At 41.6% G+C, this 19,096-nt stretch overlaps 2 protein-coding genes and 1 long non-coding RNA gene across 3 annotated transcripts in view; 1 reads left to right on the top strand and 2 right to left on the bottom strand.

Moving 5' to 3' along the window:
• Positions 1-5,324, bottom strand: part of antxr1d (ANTXR cell adhesion molecule 1d) — a 70,342-nt gene extending 65,018 nt beyond the window's left edge. The window contains exon 1 of the mRNA XM_084076967.1: positions 4,903-5,324. Within this exon, the coding sequence (XP_083933093.1) occupies positions 4,903-5,078 (176 nt within the window). The 5' untranslated portion in view covers positions 5,079-5,324. The remainder of the gene's footprint in view (positions 1-4,902) is intronic.
• The window catches only part of LOC311059249, a 510,343-nt gene that overhangs the window by 67,685 nt on the left and 423,562 nt on the right, over positions 1-19,096 (bottom strand). The window lies entirely within an intron of this gene.
• znf488 (zinc finger protein 488) lies at positions 11,885-15,950 on the top strand (the record flags this gene model as incomplete). Its single annotated transcript, XM_084075410.1, has 3 exons — positions 11,885-12,124; positions 12,993-13,227; positions 14,824-15,950. 3 exons carry the CDS (start codon positions 11,885-11,887, stop codon positions 15,948-15,950), a joined length of 1,602 nt encoding a protein of 533 aa, XP_083931536.1.

Raw genomic sequence — 19,096 nt, 5'->3', positions numbered from 1 at the left:
CAATACTTTTACTTCTGCTCCACTACATCTCAGAGACAAATATTGTACTTTTACTCCACTACAATTATTTGAAAACTTTAGTTAATAGTTACTTTTCAGAAAGAAATTATGATATTATGAAACATACATTAACCACTTTAGCCCTATTTTATACATAGGCTATATTTGAAAATAGCCAATCTACAAGCTCACAACGCGTCGCAATGTGAGCTTGTAGATCTGCTATTTTCAAACATTTTTGTACTTTTACTTGTTACTTTAAGTACATTTTGATGCCAATACCTTTGTACTGTTACTCAAGTAAATTTTGAATTCCGGACTTTTACTTGTAACAGAGTAGTTTCTACATTGCAGTATTGATACTTTTACTTAAGAAAAACATTTGAGTACTTTTTCCACCACTGGCCATATGCCCAAAGCTACTTATAGCGCCAGTGAAGAAAAGCTAATACCAGCACCTAACTCTGCAGCACCCAGACAAAAAAATAAAAACCCACAAGGGTTATTATTCTATTTGTGGGCTACCAGATATACAGGAAAAATGCAGGCTGGTATTTGGTGTGGCTCAGACAGAGCCGTGGAATGCAGGGAGCCGGGTGGTGTCAGTGTCTCCCCTCCTGTGTCTGTTGGACACAGAACCCACCTCTCTCCCATCTGCATGTGTTGTTGACGTCATCCTGGCAAACAGACGTCTGGTATATGGGCACCGTGGCCAAACACCAGAAGCTCAACCTACACTTAACCCCTTGAGACCGGGAACGCATCTGTGTCATTTTAAGATTTCTTTGGCTATTAAAAAATAGCAGATATACAAGCTATGAGCTTGTAGATCTGCTATTTGTTTCATAGTGAAAATGTGTGCAAATCTTTGAATATATACGTTTTTAAAGCCAACATTTTTAACTAAAATCTTTGCTTCTGGAAGTTCTGGGGATTCTATAATGTCTTCTAAATCCTAACAGTTTAAAAAAAAAAACGTATGTTGCTTTAATATCAGTGATTCTCAAGTCTGTTTTCAAGTCAAGAACCCCCGAAATTATATGTATTTCACCGCAGACCCCCATCTCAAAATATGTTCCAGGGACCCCCCAGTAGCAAAGATTTGAGTTAGAAATGTATATATGTATTCAAAGATTTGCACACATTTTCACGATTCTTTTCCAAAAATAGCAGATCTACAAGCTCATAGGTTGTATATCTGTTATTTTTTAATTGGTCTTAATGGGTTAAAAATAGAAGCCGTTCACTTGGCCCTTTTGAGGCGCATCTTAACCACATGAACCCTAGCGTTCCTATTCTTTTTTTTTTGGGGGGGGGGGGGGGCATAGCCGATATGTGAGCTTGTAGATCAGCTATGTTGGGGCGAAGAGATGTGGTGTAGAGGAGAAAAAGGAGAGTTCTTAAAGTAGGCTATAGAACCCTGGGGGACCGAGGTCAACTAGTCTTTTCCTGGCAATTGTACTATTGTTTTAGCAGAGAAAAACAAGACAGGGTGTGATACGGCGTGGCTTCCCTGTGGATCTCTGATGTCATCGTGTTGAATACAACATGTGGATGATGACAGTCTGGGCCAAATATGGAGGGACGAGTGGATCTGACATTATGAGATATATCTGAGATATAAGTACAAATATTCACACACAAATAAGAAATCACTAATTATGTGAAGAATAGTCAGGGTTTTACTTCCTTGGCCTAATGTCAACATGCACGAGAAATGTCCTGCTGTGGTCTGTGCGATTAGCCGTGGACACACACACACACACACACACACACACACACACACACAGGAGTCGGGTCCCCTCAACAACGAAATGATGCATCTCAAGGGGCTTATCCTCTAACTGAAGTTTCTAAATAAATAAAACACACACTTCTAGACAGCTCGGCCCTAGGAGCCATGCTGTAAAAACACATGTTTGGACATGTGTTTTGATTAGTGTAATCACACACACACGCACACGCACACGCACACACACACACACACAAAAAGATTCGTATTCTGACAATTACAAATGACTCATCATATTACTTGACATTGTATCACATGGTAGGGATTAGATTAGGACCCTATACGTGGCACTTTGAGGTCGACCCACCAGTAAACACAGACGTGGGGAGCAGGGCTTGCTGCTGCTACAGCATCCAGACAGACAGATAAACAGACAGACAGACAGATAAACAGACAGATAAACAGACAGACAGACAGATAAACAGACAGACAGACAGACAGACAGACAGATAAACAGTGGCACACCAGAGGTCTGCTCATGCATGTCATGCCAGCCACAGGCAAATCCTCTATGTCAATGTAACTCTGAAGAGTGTAAAAATGGACGCAAATTAAAGGGGTGGAAGTGATGTGTTTCTGTGCGTCGGGAAAAAATGTTCAAGCTCTATATTCTGATAGTAGTCATTGCTATAGAGCAGTGGGTCTGGAACAATATTTGGGTCACAGACCCAATTGAATAGGCTTGAGTAAATATCCCTTTTTTTTTGTTATCTGCGTTATTTTTTATCATTTCAAAAGATTTTCTAAACACTTTTTCATGAATAAATAAAACATTTAAAACATTTTCAAAAATAATTTCATAGCTTCATTCCACAAATTACTTAAAAACACTTTAAAGAAGTGATGCGACACGTTGTGAACGGCTATTTTCACCAGTTTGCGTCCCAGGGAGACGGATCTCCACCTAAAAAAAGAGTTTGTTTGTTCAGTCAACTATCCTAAGTGTATCCAGTCAGGAGAGAGAACCCCACAGAGATAAATGATCCTGTTCTAATTGTGTCCGCTCATTTGTATTTGTTTCATCACTTCCAATTTCACTTGTTCATCCTGTTTCCTGTGTATGAGTTCTCTCTCTAGAATGGATAAAAAGATTTTCTGTTGACTAAACAGTTGGTTGTTACTGAACAAACACTCGAGGAAATAGCAATAATTACTATCCGAATATAGAGCTATTTAACACTTATTTTATCAGAAAATATATAACTTACACCCCCTTTGAACTACGTTCCATGCAGATGTAAAGTGTGTTTTCTATAGCTGTCTCCTTGCTATATGCTTCAGAGTACAGTCCAGCTGCTTATGATCATAAACACTGCTCTCTATCTGTACTCTTAACATGTTATGACATGCCAGGCTGTTCAGCGTCCCTGTGTATAATCTCACCTCTCAGCCCAGATATGACAAAAATGTCAGTTATAATGTCTGAGCGGCGCTGATGGAGCTGCACTGCTCTGTGGAGGCAGCAGGGATCACATACTGGACATGGGTTGCTCTGTGGTTGTACCTGAATAGTCAGCGTTAAATGCTATATGTCGATGAAAGATTAAAATAAATAATAATTAATTAATTATAATCATAATTAGTAAATGATGAAGTCTATTACAGCATCTACCTGCAGCACATAAACTAATTTTTTTTTAAATGAATATGGGGCCCCCCAGGGGACCTTGGGGGAGTACCAGGCGGTCCCCAGCTAAATTAGTTAATAGTGTCACAATCATTTTAACCACTTTAACCATATTTTATATATAAAAAAAGACTTTTTTTTTTGGGGTGAATCTTTGAATATATATGGCTATATTGTTTAAAGCGAACATTTTTAACACAAATCTTTGCTTCTGGAGGTCCCCGGCACAAAGCCTTTTCAGATGGGGGTCCACGGCCAAATACATATCAATATCAATGGCCTTGACAAACATGAAAAAGTATGACAACCACTGCACTATAGCCTGCTTCTTGGGGGAACTTCCACAGTTCTCTCCACCCATGTGTAAATAACTCACTTATTTTACAGTAATAACAATAGACACCTAGACTGTTGGGGGGTGAGAGAGAGAGAGAGAGAGAGAGAGACTACCATTACTCTACATCTGCTCCAGCTGTGTCCGCAGGCCGGCGTCATCATCCTGAAACTCAATCCATCCTGCCTGGACGTCGCCCCGCCCACTAATCCACATCCCGTGGGGAAGAAAAGGCTCTGTTCTCCCCCCCCCCCCCCCCCCCCCCATACACCCCCCCACCACGTCCTCTATATAAATGACTAATGAGTCTAGTAGAATGACAATAGGACACAGGTTTACACACTATGGCTGAAAAACGCTTCATGCGTTTTATTGTGCTTCAAAAGTTTCTTTCAAACATCTGGCTACAAACACTGATACAAATAAACCATCCAATGGACGCGTGTTAGAACACATGGAGAGAGAGCGAGAGAGAGAGAGAGAGAGAGAGAGAGAGAGCGAGCTCAATGCATGGCTACTCTTTCGGAGGACGGTTGTTGTCGCTTGCCAAATGCCGACAGGCGACAGCAAGAACCGACTTTTCAAGCTCACACGCCTTGCCTTGTCATGAATTGAGTAGCCTACAAAAGGACCCCAATGGAAACCATAATGCTTGATTGGGTTTAAAATCCTCTTATAGTAGACCTTATTGAACTGTAGAGTCTACTTCCCTGTGCTTTTGTTTGTAAATAAAGTATATTCATTCAAAGTCAGCTTGAAAGGTCGGTTCTTGTTGTTGTCGGTGAGCGACACAGCGACGCGACAAAACAAACGCGTCGCCATGCGCTCACCGCGTTTCCAAAGCATATTGAGGGTAAACAGAAGACTCGCCCCAAAACACACCCGCCCCCCAGCGGTTCTTGTATTCTTATTATTCTCATTCTTGTATTTGTTTTACAGAGGTTAAGGTTAAGAATAAGGGTTAGGTTTACTTTATAGGCATAGTTTTACCGAGGTTACTTTTAGGAATAGAACCTTTGACCAGGGATGAGCGTGATTTGGGGCGAGGCGTTCTTGTATTCATGTTGAGGCGTTGCATGGCAATGCGCGGCGACGTAGAAGAAAGTCACTTTAAAGTCATAAATAATAATGGGGGGGGGGCACACTCACTTGTCCAGGACAAAGTAGAGATCGAAGGCACCTTGACAGGACCTCTCCTCCTCCTCCACCTCCTCCTCTTCTTCTCCTCCTCTCTCCCCTTGTAACTCTCCTGAAGACTGCAGAGAGAAAAGCCCCAGAAGCAGCAGCACGGCGGTCAGACACACGCGAATCCGCGTCAACGCCATCTTATTCCACCAGGTTTAGTTCTCTGGTATAGAAACCCGCCACCAGGCTTTTTAAAAAAAAGCAATAAAACAGCTATTTGTTGTTTTACATCTTCTCTCAACAACCACGATCAAACGCCTCGATCTCTGTGTGAACACTAGGCTAGACAACTTGTCTGTTTGTTGTTGAGGAGATCCAGGCTTCCTGTGCTCCTCCTAAAGCCTCCTCTGCTCCTCCTAAAGCCCGGCTCGGCTTCTCTCTCTCTCTCAGAGAAAGCAGAGCAGAAAGGAGAAGGGTGGGGGGGGGGAGAAAAAAGAGAAAAGTTCAGCAGGATGGAGGAGAGACACGCAAAAGGAGGAGATACAATACTTCTACTTTCCGGCAGCATGAGACATGAATATGATCCCATAAATCCATCACCATCTGCAGCTGCATAATAACGCCAGTTATAAGTAGGCTGATTGTCTGGCTCTCTAGCTACTTAAATACAAGTATACCACAAATACTCATGATGGTGGTACTGCAGTATAGCAGTAGCCTAGGCTCTAGAGCCTATTATTGACATAACATATTATATAGGACTGGTTGACAAATGTAAAAGTATAGGTTACTCATATAGTGCAGAATGGTCCATTTCACACTTATTATTTGGATTGTAATTAATAATGCATTAATGTGTCCACTTTATGTGGCAGTTAGTATACAGGCTAATTAGGTGGTGTTAGATTTAATTACTTTAGCTTATCCTATAATATAATAATAATAATAATAATAATGATAATGATACAAATAAAGTAACTAATAGTCTAAAGCTGTCAAATAATTGTAGAAGACTTGAGTGGAGTAGAAATCCAATTAAATCCAGTTTGGTTGTTATTGTGCTTGTAGCTTGTAGCTATAGACCCCTTAACAGACGACGTCACGCTGATAAGAACCAGTATGCGTGCAACCAGTATGCGCGCAATGAAACCCTTTCTATCAGGTCTCGCTAGGACGCGCCTCACTAGCCAACAAACAAGAGGGGGTTGGGGTGTGCTGAAACCAGCGCACCCCAAAACAACAGGTTGAGAATTGATTGCAAGAAACAATCACCTGTGCATCCAGTCTCAATGTTGGTAAACAAATAATTGGTCTATATGGGGCATTGGAAAACAAATATTTCATTGATATCACTAGTTTGAGACGTTTGTCTCAATTTTGTATTGTGCTGAGGCTTGGAATTCATCCTTTAATATTTGCAGTGCTCCTCCTGAACCCTGGTGGGCTAACAACAAAATAAAACATTGGGAATAAGATATTGGATTAAATCCACTTCACTGGAGTGGCATCGTGCTCTGGTGCGCCCCCACCCGAAGAAAAGAAGAACTGCACAACGTGTAGGGCAGGCTACAAGACAAGTCAACCAGCTGGTCTGAATGAAAACGAATTGAGAGATTCCTTTTACTGCTTCTGCTGCCTGCTTTGTCAGTTGTGGAGTCAACTTATTTATATTTGTATTTTTTTACATTATTACATTCTAGAATGCTGGACAATTTATCCCAACATTATAAATATTTGAGAATATCTTTCAGCATGGCTCTGGCTACCAGCACAAGGAAGTGAGGAACCCTCCCTGCAGCACTAGTGCTGTGGTTGGTTCTCAACCTTTTCAGGCCGCGACCCCCAAAATAATCATATTTGAACTGGGGACCCCCCACCCTGATAAGCACTTGGAATGTAGGAGTTGAGGCTTTACATTTAGTTTGACCTCTACTGATAAAAATTGTGAAAGTAATTAGTCTAATCAAGGACATTAATGTGTGTAGGAGGTATTGACATGATGACATCTTATTGTTGTCTGAGTGTCAGCACAATGACTTCAGTGAAAAGCTGTCTAAAAGCCTAATGCTGAAATCTACAAATGAAGCTGCTGTTTAGTGTTTAATGTATGTATATGTAGCAGTATAGTGGTAATAATTATGAATAAACTGATCACCAACATGGTCTTATAAGGTTCATCTCATTCCACAGCTGTAAGTAATTGATGTTGCATGAAGAAGCAGATGACATGAGAGATCCCAGTCATCCATGATGACCCTGTCTGTCCAGACTGGAGCAAACGTCAAGGTGGTTGAAGCACTGATTCCAGCTCTCATGGTCCTGCTGGAAGAACAAGGACTAAAAGAAGATGACGTAAAAGGATGCAGAAGAGCCTGGGCTGCGGACCCCGCCCCCCCCCCCCCCCCCCCCCCCATCTGAAAATGTTTTGTGCCAGGGACCCCCATCAGAAGAGAAGATTTGTGTTTTAAAAACATCTAAATTATTCAAAATTCTCCAAACATCTTTGATGTGTTTCCACATTTTTCAAAAATAGCAGATGTACAAGCTCTATAGCACAGCACAGTACGACACTAGTGACAAGAGGAGCTTGTAATATCTGCTACTTTTTGGCGAATGTTCCCCCTCAGAATAGGGAATGGATGCTGGGGTTGGAGTGGTGAAGCAGCACATGGTGAACAACACTGTTTCTCAGATGCATTTCACCATTATAACACAGACTCACATGTCTCACACCATGGAGTTCAGGAGGAGGACACAACTACCTCCCATCATGATGATGATGATGATGAACTGTTCTGAGCTCCCTCCAGTCTCTGGACTCCAACGAGGAGCATATCCAATATCAGCCATCATGCAGAAAGAGAAGTGAACACTGTGCTCACATGGATGTCGTTAGCATCATAGCATAGTTGTCTAACTCATATTTCTAAGGTTTTCAGGAGAGACAAAACTAAAAAAATCACTTTCTGCCTAAGTCACCTAGATCATTGGTTCTCAAAGTGGGGTCCGGGGACCCCCAGGGGTACTTGAGGGGGTTCCAGGGGGTACCCAGCTAAATGATGGACAGGAACCAAATGGACCCTTATAGGGTCTGTAACTCTGAGAGTGTACTCTCAGAGTGAAATTAACATTGATTTTACAATATAAATTGGGGTCCCATCGGTATAAATGCCATTAAATGGGGGTCCGTAGCCCTAATGCATGTCAAACTGGGGGTCCTTGAAATTAAATGGTTGAGAATCACTGCTAGAGAGCCGTAAAAACCTTCTCTTATGGGGGTCCCTGGCATATCTTTTCAAATGGGGGTCCGCGGGGTAATAAGTGTACATTTGGGGGTCCTTGACATGAAAAAGTTTGAGAACCACTGACCTAGATGACTTATAGGCAGAAAGTAAAACACTCATTTTGCCTAAGTCATGTTTATCTGCCTTTATTTATATCTGCCTAACTCTACTCTCATGACACAGCTGATTCATACTGCCTTATTGCCAATGTCCTCAGCCTATCAGAACGCTTGTTACATAATCAACATAATTTATGCCTAAGTCAAAACTTAGTAAATTGAAATACTTTTGGAATGTAACAAGCATTCTGATTGGCTCAGGACATAGGCAATAAGGCACAATGATGCAGCAGTGTTAGGAGAGTATAGAGCTAAGCAAAAATGTCAATGTCACCAAAAAGTGAGTTAGGAAATGATGCTATGAGGCTAACGATGTTGAGCTGAAGACATGTCATCTGAAAGCTTCCATTCAGCATGCCTCATGTGAAATGTCCTGATGGTCCTGCATGCCGCCGGCTTCTGTTCCCTCAGAGAACACCACATCAGCTGAATGAGAGGGAGTCAGCCAGAGTGCCACTGATAGCATCCAAGTCCAAACAACGCTGATGTGGTGAGCTCTCTTTTAGAGTACTAGTACACAGCGCTGCTGTCTCCAGGGTTCAATTCCAGACCTCTTGACCTTTATACAGTCTATGCTCTTGACCAGGCTGAGCTGGCTGATGCAGGCAGCGCACTGAGATGGATGGAAGGAACAAGGCTGACTATAACTAGGGTTTCTCAAAGTGGGTGCCGTGACGCAAGTCCATGCCCCGCAATAATTATATTTGGAATTGATCAATATCACTTCAGTTTAACCACTTAGACTGTGTGTGTGTGTGTGTGTGTGTGTGTGTGTGTGTGTGTGTGTGTGTGTGTACACACACACACACACACACAAGTAAAACAGACTTGAGTTGCACTTTCTTTGGTGCGTTCTTTTTCAATCTACACTAAATCTCTTCACCAAAAATAGCCGATCTACAAGCTCACAACACAGGCCCAGAGTTGAGGGCAGATATCTATGAGACACGGACACAATTCTGTCCCAAACCACTATACTAGGCCTCTAAACCTTCTGTACTGCAGATGTATGGGCATTCACATGAGAGGGTGTGAACTTGAAGATGCTTGGTCAGAATCTCCCTCCTGGCCCAGCTCCAGCCAGCAGATGGATGGATGATTATTGATGACTGACAACGAGTGAAACAATTCAAACGGGCTCTCAAAGTGAAAGCATAGAGTCATTGCATTTATAGACAATTATTTCAACTGTAAATAAACACTGTAGACAAATATAGGGCCTGTTTCAATTAAACAAAGGGATTTAAAACTTCACATCAATTGTGGAATATGGTGAAATAATTGAACCGTAGTTCATTAATTTGTAATGAAATTGAAAGAATTAATTCTTTTATGAGAATAATACTGGGCATCACCTTATGGTAAATATTTTCTGAGGTTTGGTCACACATCTACAGTTGTAAAAACATGACATTCAAATGCCATGAGTAGCCTATCTCAACCACTGGGCAAATGTATTCATAAAGTATAATCTAACAATTTAGGGTAATGGCCATTTAATGGATTATTCTGCATCAAGGCTTCTGTTTGGCTAAATATTCCGTTGGATTATCAAGCCTTCCTTCAAGGAAGTTCCTTGCATGGGAACTATACAGTATTTAACCTGCAGGCTATACAGTATTTATGAGCACAGTTAGGCCTACCTCAAAAGCTTAAATTCAATCCCACACCAAATGCAAACAATATTATGTTAAAAGAGTCTAAAGGCCTATTGGATATATATTGTAGACACAAACATATAAACTCTGATAAGCCTATATTTTTGGATGGATCTGGAACAGCATTAAAAGGGGTGACAGACAGACAGACAGACAGACAGACAGACAGACAGACAGACAGACTACTATAGGCTATACTGCCCTAAAATGACTACACCTTTTGTTTATTAATGAATGAAGACAAGCAAATGTTTGTTAGGGGACCAAAAACGACACACGCTTTGGTGTGTGTGTGTGTGTGTGTGTGTGTGTGTGTGTGTGTGTGTGTGTGTGTGTGTGTGTGTGTGTGTGTGTGTGTGTGTGTGTGTGTGTGTGTGTGTGTGTGTGTGTGTGTGTGTGCGCGCGCGCGCGTCCGCGCACCACTGCGCTACGCTTCAATGCGCTTTGTGACGGACATAATAGTGTGTGATCGCGTGGAGAGAGAGAGAGGAGAGAGAGGAGGCAGTACAGTCAGTCAGTCAGTCGCTCTCCTGCGCCAGAGGAGAAGGAGAAGGAGAAGGAGGAACGCCACGGCACGTCTTTCTTTCCGTTGCACCTGCTGGAGATCTGCTTCTCCTTTAGACCAGGCGATCATTTTAATTCATATGGCCAGTGGGTGAGTGCAAATATATAGGCTATATGCTGCAGCTTTATTATTCCTATTTTCTTATTTAGGTCTCCTGTCCTGAGTGAGTGACTAATGCTACATATTTATTGGTGAATCGGATTGTTGTGTTGGCATGGAATCATAATATTTGTATTATTATTATTACTCTATTATTCCTATTGTTTTATTTAGGTCTCCGGACTAAATATTTAAATAATGATTGGTGAATTGGATTTTTGAATCATAATCTTTGGATAGTAAGAAGAAAAAAACGCGCTCATTTATAGAGTTAAGGTTTATTGACTGTCTCTCCAGAATAAGAAACAGCCTAAATATCTGTTAAATGAATAGAATAAAAAATCCCTACATGTGAATGAATTGCATCTGTTGACATGCAGGCTTTACGCATACAGCCCCTGCCCAGGAGACAGTTGCGCTGCATGCTGGCAGATGGAGGGACAAAAGGAGAAACCGACTGAAAGAAATAGACAAAAGGACGTTATAAAATATATTTACTGCAATAAGCTACATTTAGGAGAGCTAAATTCAGCCCAAATTTGCCTAACATTGGCAATTGCAGCAATCACTCTGTATGCAGCCTGAAAGCAGATGGAATACTAAATCAGCAATGACAGCAGGTCACAAGCGATTAAAACATAACTATACGCGCCTCATGTAGATCTGCTATTTTCACTACTACCGTTTTTTATTTATAGAAATTATTAGATTTTCTGGTTTAGGCTCTAAAACGACCCACATAGCAGTCTTTTATTTTATGCCAAGCTTGTTTTAACTTTTAAAATGTATAGGCGAGTTAAATTGATGTTTGCCCGAGACCCAAACTAGTGAAAATAGCAGATCTACAAGCCCACAATGTGTCACTTCATGCCGTGTTGTGAGCTTGTAGATCAGCTATTTTCACAGCTTCTTAACCGTTTTTTTAATTCAGTTTTTATTCATAGAAATGATTAGATTTTCTGGTTTAGGCTCTAATACGCAGTCTCATTTTTTGCCAACCAATTGTTTTAACTTAAAACATGTTGTTATATTATATTTTTGGAAATAACATCTGTTTAACCACTTAAATGCATGCATGCAGCATCAGTATTGTGGGAAAAGCTTTCACTGAAAATATAGCAGATCTTGTTGTGAGCTTGTCGATCTGCTGTTTTCAGTGAAATCTTTCCCCCAAAATAACAGAAAACTGAAAATACACTAGCATTGAGCCCTGAGGGACTCCGGTCAACCAAATGAGGTGTATTTAGGTGGTTAATTAATCTGATGTCCCACAGTTTAACCATGATGGACCACAGCGTCATGCCTAGGTCAGTGTGGTCCAGTGACCGGTCAGTTTGGACCAGTGACGGCAGGTTCCTGCATCAGCCTCCAGCGGACCTGTACACCAGCGTGCACGTGACGCGCAGCATCCCCGCGGGCACGTCCTTCGGTCCGTGCGTGCTTCAGAACACCTTCTATGACACCATCGCCTTCATAGCGCAGAAATCATGCGACAAACGAACCAAATCCTACGTGTTCAAGGTGAGTTTAAATCTACCAGTGGAAAAAAGTAAAAAATAGGTTTTGCTTAAGTAAAAGTATCAAAGTAAAAGTATAAAAGTATCGGCATCAAAATGTACTTAAGTACTGTGGTGTATTCAAGACTGATACGGTTCCCTTATTGTCTACGACAGTACCAAAAGTAAAAGTACTAAAATGTTTGAAAATAGCAGATTTACAAGCTTGCAATGTGATGCGTTGTGAGCTTGTAGATCGACTATTTTCAAATAGCCTATGTATAAAATAGGGCTAAAGTGGTCAATCTATGTTTTATAATATAATCATTTATATCTGCAAAGCAACTACTAAAGTTTTCAAATAATTGTACTGGAGTAAAAGTACAATATTTGCCTCTAAGATGTAGTGGGATAGAAGTAAAAGTATTGAAAATTGGAAATATACCTCAAAACTGTACCTAAGTACAGTACTTGAGTAAATGTACTAGTTTACCCCACTGAAATCTTCAGCGTGCACAGAAAGAAACAGAAGAAAGAAAGAAAAAATGGACACAAATTGTCCATTGCCTCATTGACTGCATGGATTTCAACTTTGTGTCATTTCATTACTGCATTCAAGCTATTTATACAACTCTCAACAGTGCGTGGAAGAAGCTATACTCAGATGTTTTACTTAAGTAAAAGTACCTATAACACGATGTAGAAATACTTTGTTAGCCTTCAAGTAAAAGTCCTATAGACTTATTTGCCTCTAAGATGTAGTGCGGTTAAGTAAAAATAATCAAACATGGGAAATACTCCAGTAAAGTAAAAAAAAATCCTCAAAAGTGTACTTAAGTACAGTACTTGAGTAAATGTACTTAGTTACTTAACACCACTGTCCGTGTGAACAGGTGGACCCTGAGGCCATGCGCAGCTCGGTGCTGGTGCTGTCCTGGCTGAGGCTGGTGCAGGCCGCCCGCAACAAGGACGAGCAGAACACCGAGGCATACCTGAAGGCGGGCCAGCTGCACGTGCGCACCACCCGGGACGTGCTGCAGGACGAGGAGCTGCTGGTGTGGTACGACCCGGAGCTGTCCCACCTCCTGGGCTTCAGCGACATGAGCACACGAGGAGGACCTGCGGGAGGTGAGAGAGAGAGAGAGGCACCATCCATGCTGAAACAGACCTCCATAGACCACCCATTTTACTCATATGAATATGCAGGGACGTGCACAGATAGACTCTATAGGTGGTGCTAGAGCACCTGCCCTTTGCCCTCTTGACCAGAAGTGCCCTTTTCAGTTTACAGCAGGGGTCTTCAACAGGGGGTCCGGGACCCCTAGGGGGTCCTCAGAGTTACTACAGGGGGTCCGCCAAATCTTTACGTGATATGATTTTTCTTTTTACCATAACCACTCGAAACCTAGCATCCCTTTTCTGAGGAGAACTTTAGCCAAAAATAGCAGATCTACAAGCTCACAACGCTTGTAGATCGGTAGATCGGCTATTTTTGGCAAAGAGCTATAGGTGTAGAGGGGAAAAAGAGCAGACCAAGAATTAAGTAAACAAAAAAAAGTATAATTTACTTGAGCACCTGCCCCTCAAAATGTCTATGCAAAATGTCTATATGCATACACTGTGAATATGAAGCATCGACTGAAGGTGTAAATGTAGACATTTACCCAAAGAGTATCACAATAAACGCTAGAAACGAGTCAAAGACCCAAAGACTACATTTCCCATGAACGCGGCTGCTGTAGGTGATTTCAGACCCGGAAGTTGTAGTTCTTAAGACTTTTAAGGCAGAATTAATGAGATTTTTTCCAGAAACAGGCTGTATCAAATATGAATGAATATCATAAACGATGCAGAGCCACCCACCTAACAGAAATGCCAGGGTGGTGTGTTTATGTTTGGAACACAGTTCTTATATGACGTGATCTAAGATTCCCCTATGGGGGTTTCAACACTAAAAAATAAATCCACAACCCAGGGGGACAGTGCCCTCTAGCGGCGGTGACGTCAGACTTCGGTGCTCTATATATGCACTGGGCCACAGATGTCAACCCATTAAGACCTGAAGCCCGTTCTACAAATGCCTTCTAAATCAGTGTAATTCTGGCTGCGGACCCCCATCTGAAAATGTTTTGTGCCAGGGACCCCCCTAGAAGAGACGATTGGTGTTAAAATATTCCAAATTATTCAAGATTTCTCAAACACTTTCAAGTGATGCGCTGTGAGCGCTGTGAGCTTGTACATCTGCTATTTTTTTTAAAAATATACGCTAAAATCTAAAATGACACTGATGCTTAGCCGGTTTTAATGGGTTAAAATACTATTAGCCGGGTTCAGACCCCCAGCAGGGCAGGGGGTCCTTGAGGTGCATGGGCTTCCATGGGGTCCCCAGCTAAATGGTTGATTGTTAATCTCCACCATTATTACATGTACAAGTAGTACAACAGGTGAAGAACAAAAATGTCTATTTTATCTCTGGCAGCTAGCCTATATGGACCAAATTACAGATTTTATCAGTATAGTCTAACTAACAATAGGCCTACACATGTTCTTCGATTAGGGTCCCAGAGATTAAAACATAAATGCATTGAGTTATGTCCAAATGAGGGTCCTTAAAATTTAAATCACTGGTAGGCTATTACCCAATACCTACTGCTGCTTATTGAAATGCATTAAATCTTCTCTTATATAATATATAACGTCTGACCATATCCATCTCTTTGACAGAATTAAGATGTACCAGGTGTAACCAGACCTTCAAGAACGAGCATCCGTACCTCGCGCACTGCCGCTTCCTGTGCGTCCAGGCCAAGAACGAAGCGTGGAGCCGTGAGGCTCACGAAGAGACGCACGCGGAGGTAAAGAAACCTCGTCGGGTGACGGATTTCCACAACATCGCCAGAGACCTGGAGCATAAAAGATGCGGCTCTGACGACGACGCCGAGGTTTCCTCCAAGAAAAGGAAGCATGAGGACGTCGTTTATCCAAAAGGAAGAAAATCGGTCCTTTTGGAAAAAACTAATATTTCAAATGATAACAACATCACGCAGCCAGACAGAGACTACCACCAGTCTGCGTTGGATGCATCTGCATCTATTCTGAAGCTGAAGGCGGATAGGTTTAATAAAACGGACCATTTGGAATGTAAGAACGACGCTTCTGCTGAACGCGGCGGAGAGGCCAGAGGGAACTTTACGCACGATGCGCGCGATGGAGCGACAGACGCGGACAGAGAGACACCAGAGAGGAGCTCTGGGTTGTGTTCGACAAACAGCGCGTTCAGCCTGGTCCTGTCGAGCGGCCCGGCATCATCAGGGGAACAGAAGAGCGCTTTCTGCAAACCCAGAAAAAGGACTTCCAGTGAATCCACCACCACGGCGGCGGCGCACCTCTCCTCCACCACACCGCCCGCTGCCATGGTGGACGTGTTCACACCCAGAACTGTAATGGGATCATACGGCAACCTAATGGCGTCTAGCGTACTGAACGGGGAACTGCAGAGCGCACGGAGCGCGGCACAGAGCGCAGCACGGAGCGCGCCGTTCCATTACGCCCCGGAGCACTGGTCGAGGAGGATCGGCGCTCAGCTGCAGAGCGCCGCCTCGTCGCTCACGGTCCTCCCGCCGACGTTCACGTCGTTCGGCGTGTCGGTGCAGAACTGGTGCGCCAAGTGCAACCTGTCCTTCCGCATGACCTCTGACCTGGTGTTCCACATGCGCTCCCACCACAAGAAGGAGTTTGCGGCGGAGTCCCAGGTCCGGCGGAGGAGGGAGGAGAAGCTCACCTGTCCCATCTGCCACGAGTACTTCCGCGAGCGGCACCACCTCTCCAGGCACATGACCTCTCATAACTGACACTATTAAAATGCTGTTTAAAGCTTGAGAGGTGGTGTAAGTGATATTTGTTCAAAACAAACTTTTTTTTGTTTGTTAAAAAGACAAGTGAAAGCTCTATATTCTGTTAATCATTATAGAATATTTGTTCAATAACAGGGGTCTCCTCTCCCCATGGTTCATATGACACTCGTCTGTCACGAGCGTCATGGCGGAACCTCAACCTGGTTTTGGCACTTTCTCCATTTACAACCCGTACGTCTACATAAAAGATTTAAAATATAAAGTGCTTACCCCATGGCCATGTATGTGTCAATTTACATCGGGTGGGTCTAAGTATGCGTAGCTTCCGTATTGTTCAATAAAAAGCATTTTAATCCGATCGGTGGCCATTTTCTCATAGTTATAATGTATCAGAGAGCATGACTGTCATGATATGACGGTCATGTTTCAGGGCTACACGTGTCTCCAGCTCTAAACTGCCTCAGGCTGGTGTGGTGAGTGAGTATACCAAGCTAGGCAGAATAGTGTTCAAAACCACACGGGTATTTTAATGCAGGTGAACATAAGACGTCACAGATAAATTAATATGATGCAACACAAACAATGACCCGACAAGGACTGACTGGGACTGATTACAGATGAGATACATCTGGGGAAGCCATGAACATAGAACTATGAAAACTAGAACATGAACATAAACACAGAAATCTAAACCTAAAAAAGACAACTTCGATTTTTATAGTGTTCCATTTCCAATTTTGTCAGCTCATTTAACTGTTTCATCATTTCCATTTTTACTTGTTGTTTATCCTGAATTATTTCTGTGTTAGATCTCTCTCCTTGGATAAAATTGGTGTCCCAACCTGAAAAAGTATTTTATATGTATTAAAGAGCTGGAGACCCCTGTTACTGAACCAACCCTCTATACTATAGCAACGAATAGGCTATCAAAATATAGAGCTATTTAACTCCTATTTTAACAAAAACGTACAATACCGTTGATGCTTAGAGTTGATCTATTTAACTGCTTTAGATATTATGGTGAATCTTTGATGTATATCAGTGAATGTATGTAGTTATTATAGCTGTACATATAACTGCGCTTGAGGGCCCAGTTGAAGCATGTCCACCAGTGGTGGAAAGTAACTAAGTACATTTACTTATTTAAGTACAATTTTGAGGTTACTCCACTACATTTATTTGAAAACTTAATTACTAGTTACTTAGTTTGTAGATTTTGATCATCATTTCAAAAATACATTAACCACTTCAGCCCTATATACATTTCAGCCATTTGAAAATAGCCGATCTACAAGGTCACGATGCGTCGCGATGCAACGCATTAAAGTTTGTAGATCTGCTATTTTCAAAAGAGAGGCCTATACATTTGAAAACTTGAAATGGGACATTCTGCATAAATACTTTTACTTTTGGTAGGCCTACTTTAAGTACACTTTGATGCCAATACCTTTGCACTTTTACTCAAGTACATTTTGAATTGCGGACTTTTACTTTTAACAGTAAAAGTATTTCTAGATTGCAGTATTGATGCTTTTTACTTAAGTAAAAAATGTAAGTAGGCTACTTTTTCCACCACTGATGTCCACTAGATGACGATAGAGGTTCAATGTAAAAAACTTTACTCAACTTTTGCTGTATGTGGTTTAGTCCTGTTTCCTATAGGCTGAAATTAAATGAAGTCTGAATTGTGCCTTAATTATAAAACTCAGGATGGAATTATAGCAGAGAGCGATGCTGGGGCAGTTGATTGACAGTGTCAAAATGGTCTGTTTGGTTTGTACAGATAATATATACAGAGTGTCTTTGCACATTCAAAACTGAAATGATCAAAAACACAGTGTTTGTTTGTTCGACTCCTTCTTTCACAATGACGGAGAATATCGGTGGTTCTCAACCTTTTCAGGCTGTGACCCCCCCCCTAATAATCATATGAACCCCCCAGGCCCCCACCCTGATAAGCACTTGGAATTGTAGGAGTTGAGGCATTCAATTTAGTTTAATGACCTGGTTCCACACATAAATATTGTGAAAATAGCAGATCTACAAGCTCACAACACCTCACAAAGCGTGGCGTTGTGAGCTTGTAGATCAGTTATGTTCACAATGTTTGGCTCTTTCTTATAATATTTGACCAATGTTTGACCAGTTTGTATAGGCTAGTATGTATAGTTTCTTCATTGCTTTTAATGCAGTAATGGTCTTTGTCTTTTCGAGGTATTAAAAAGGTCTTAAAAGTCCTTAAATTGTCATCTGGGGACCCCCCAAAATCATGTGGGGGTCCCCACCCACAGGTTGAGTTGAGAACCACTGGAGCAGCCTATTATGATGACTTCGTCTCAGTGACTAAAGGCATGTTTGACCTTGATTCTTACTTGTTCCAACAGGTGGCAGCAGCGACTAACTTTTCTCCACCAGAAACAATTCATGTAAAAAGTTCAACAAACATCCATTCAAACCATTTGCGGTGGAGAAAGAACTGCTCACATTTTAGTTTTAATTGAGTAAAAGAAGCAACGATGTAGCAATACTCTGTTACAAGTAAAAGTGCCAAAAGTAGCCAAAAGTAACCAAAGTAGCCTACTCATTATGCAGAGAGACCCATTTCACAATCATAATAGTAATGCCTTAATGTGTTCATCACTTTAATATTGCAGTTGGTAAAGGTGGGGCTGGTTTTAATTTCTGTATGTGCTACTGCTGTGTAGCTTAACCTATTATAATAATACATCATCAAATAAGTCAAAGCTGTCAAATAATTGGAGTGGAGTAAAAAGTTCAATATTTGCCTCTGAGTTGTAACTAGTGGAATAGATAAAGTGTATTAAAAAAAATGAATTGAAAATTGAAATACTCAAGTAAAGTAGCCTAAAATTAACCGATACTTGAGTAAATGTTCTTAGTTAATTATCACCACTGCAAAAATGTACACTATATCCTACAAACAACATACAGTGAAGTATGGACATAAATAACCTCTGTTGCAACTCAATGAGACGAGGTGGCAGGAGAAAGTTCAAGGGAAAGTCAAGCCTTGACCCTACGAGAAAGTTCAATAGCTTTGTAACATAATCACAATTTACCATGAAAAACCCAGGCTATAGGCCGTGAAAACTACTGCAAGTTATGTTGGAGTAGCCAATGTG

This window comes from Gymnoscopelus microlampas (assembly GCF_963454915.1).
Source record: "Gymnoscopelus microlampas genome assembly, chromosome: 13".
Lineage (NCBI taxonomy): Eukaryota > Metazoa > Chordata > Actinopteri > Myctophiformes > Myctophidae > Gymnoscopelus > Gymnoscopelus microlampas.
Note: the sequence above shows the minus strand (reverse complement) of the source record. Positions and strands in the feature narration are given on the sequence as shown.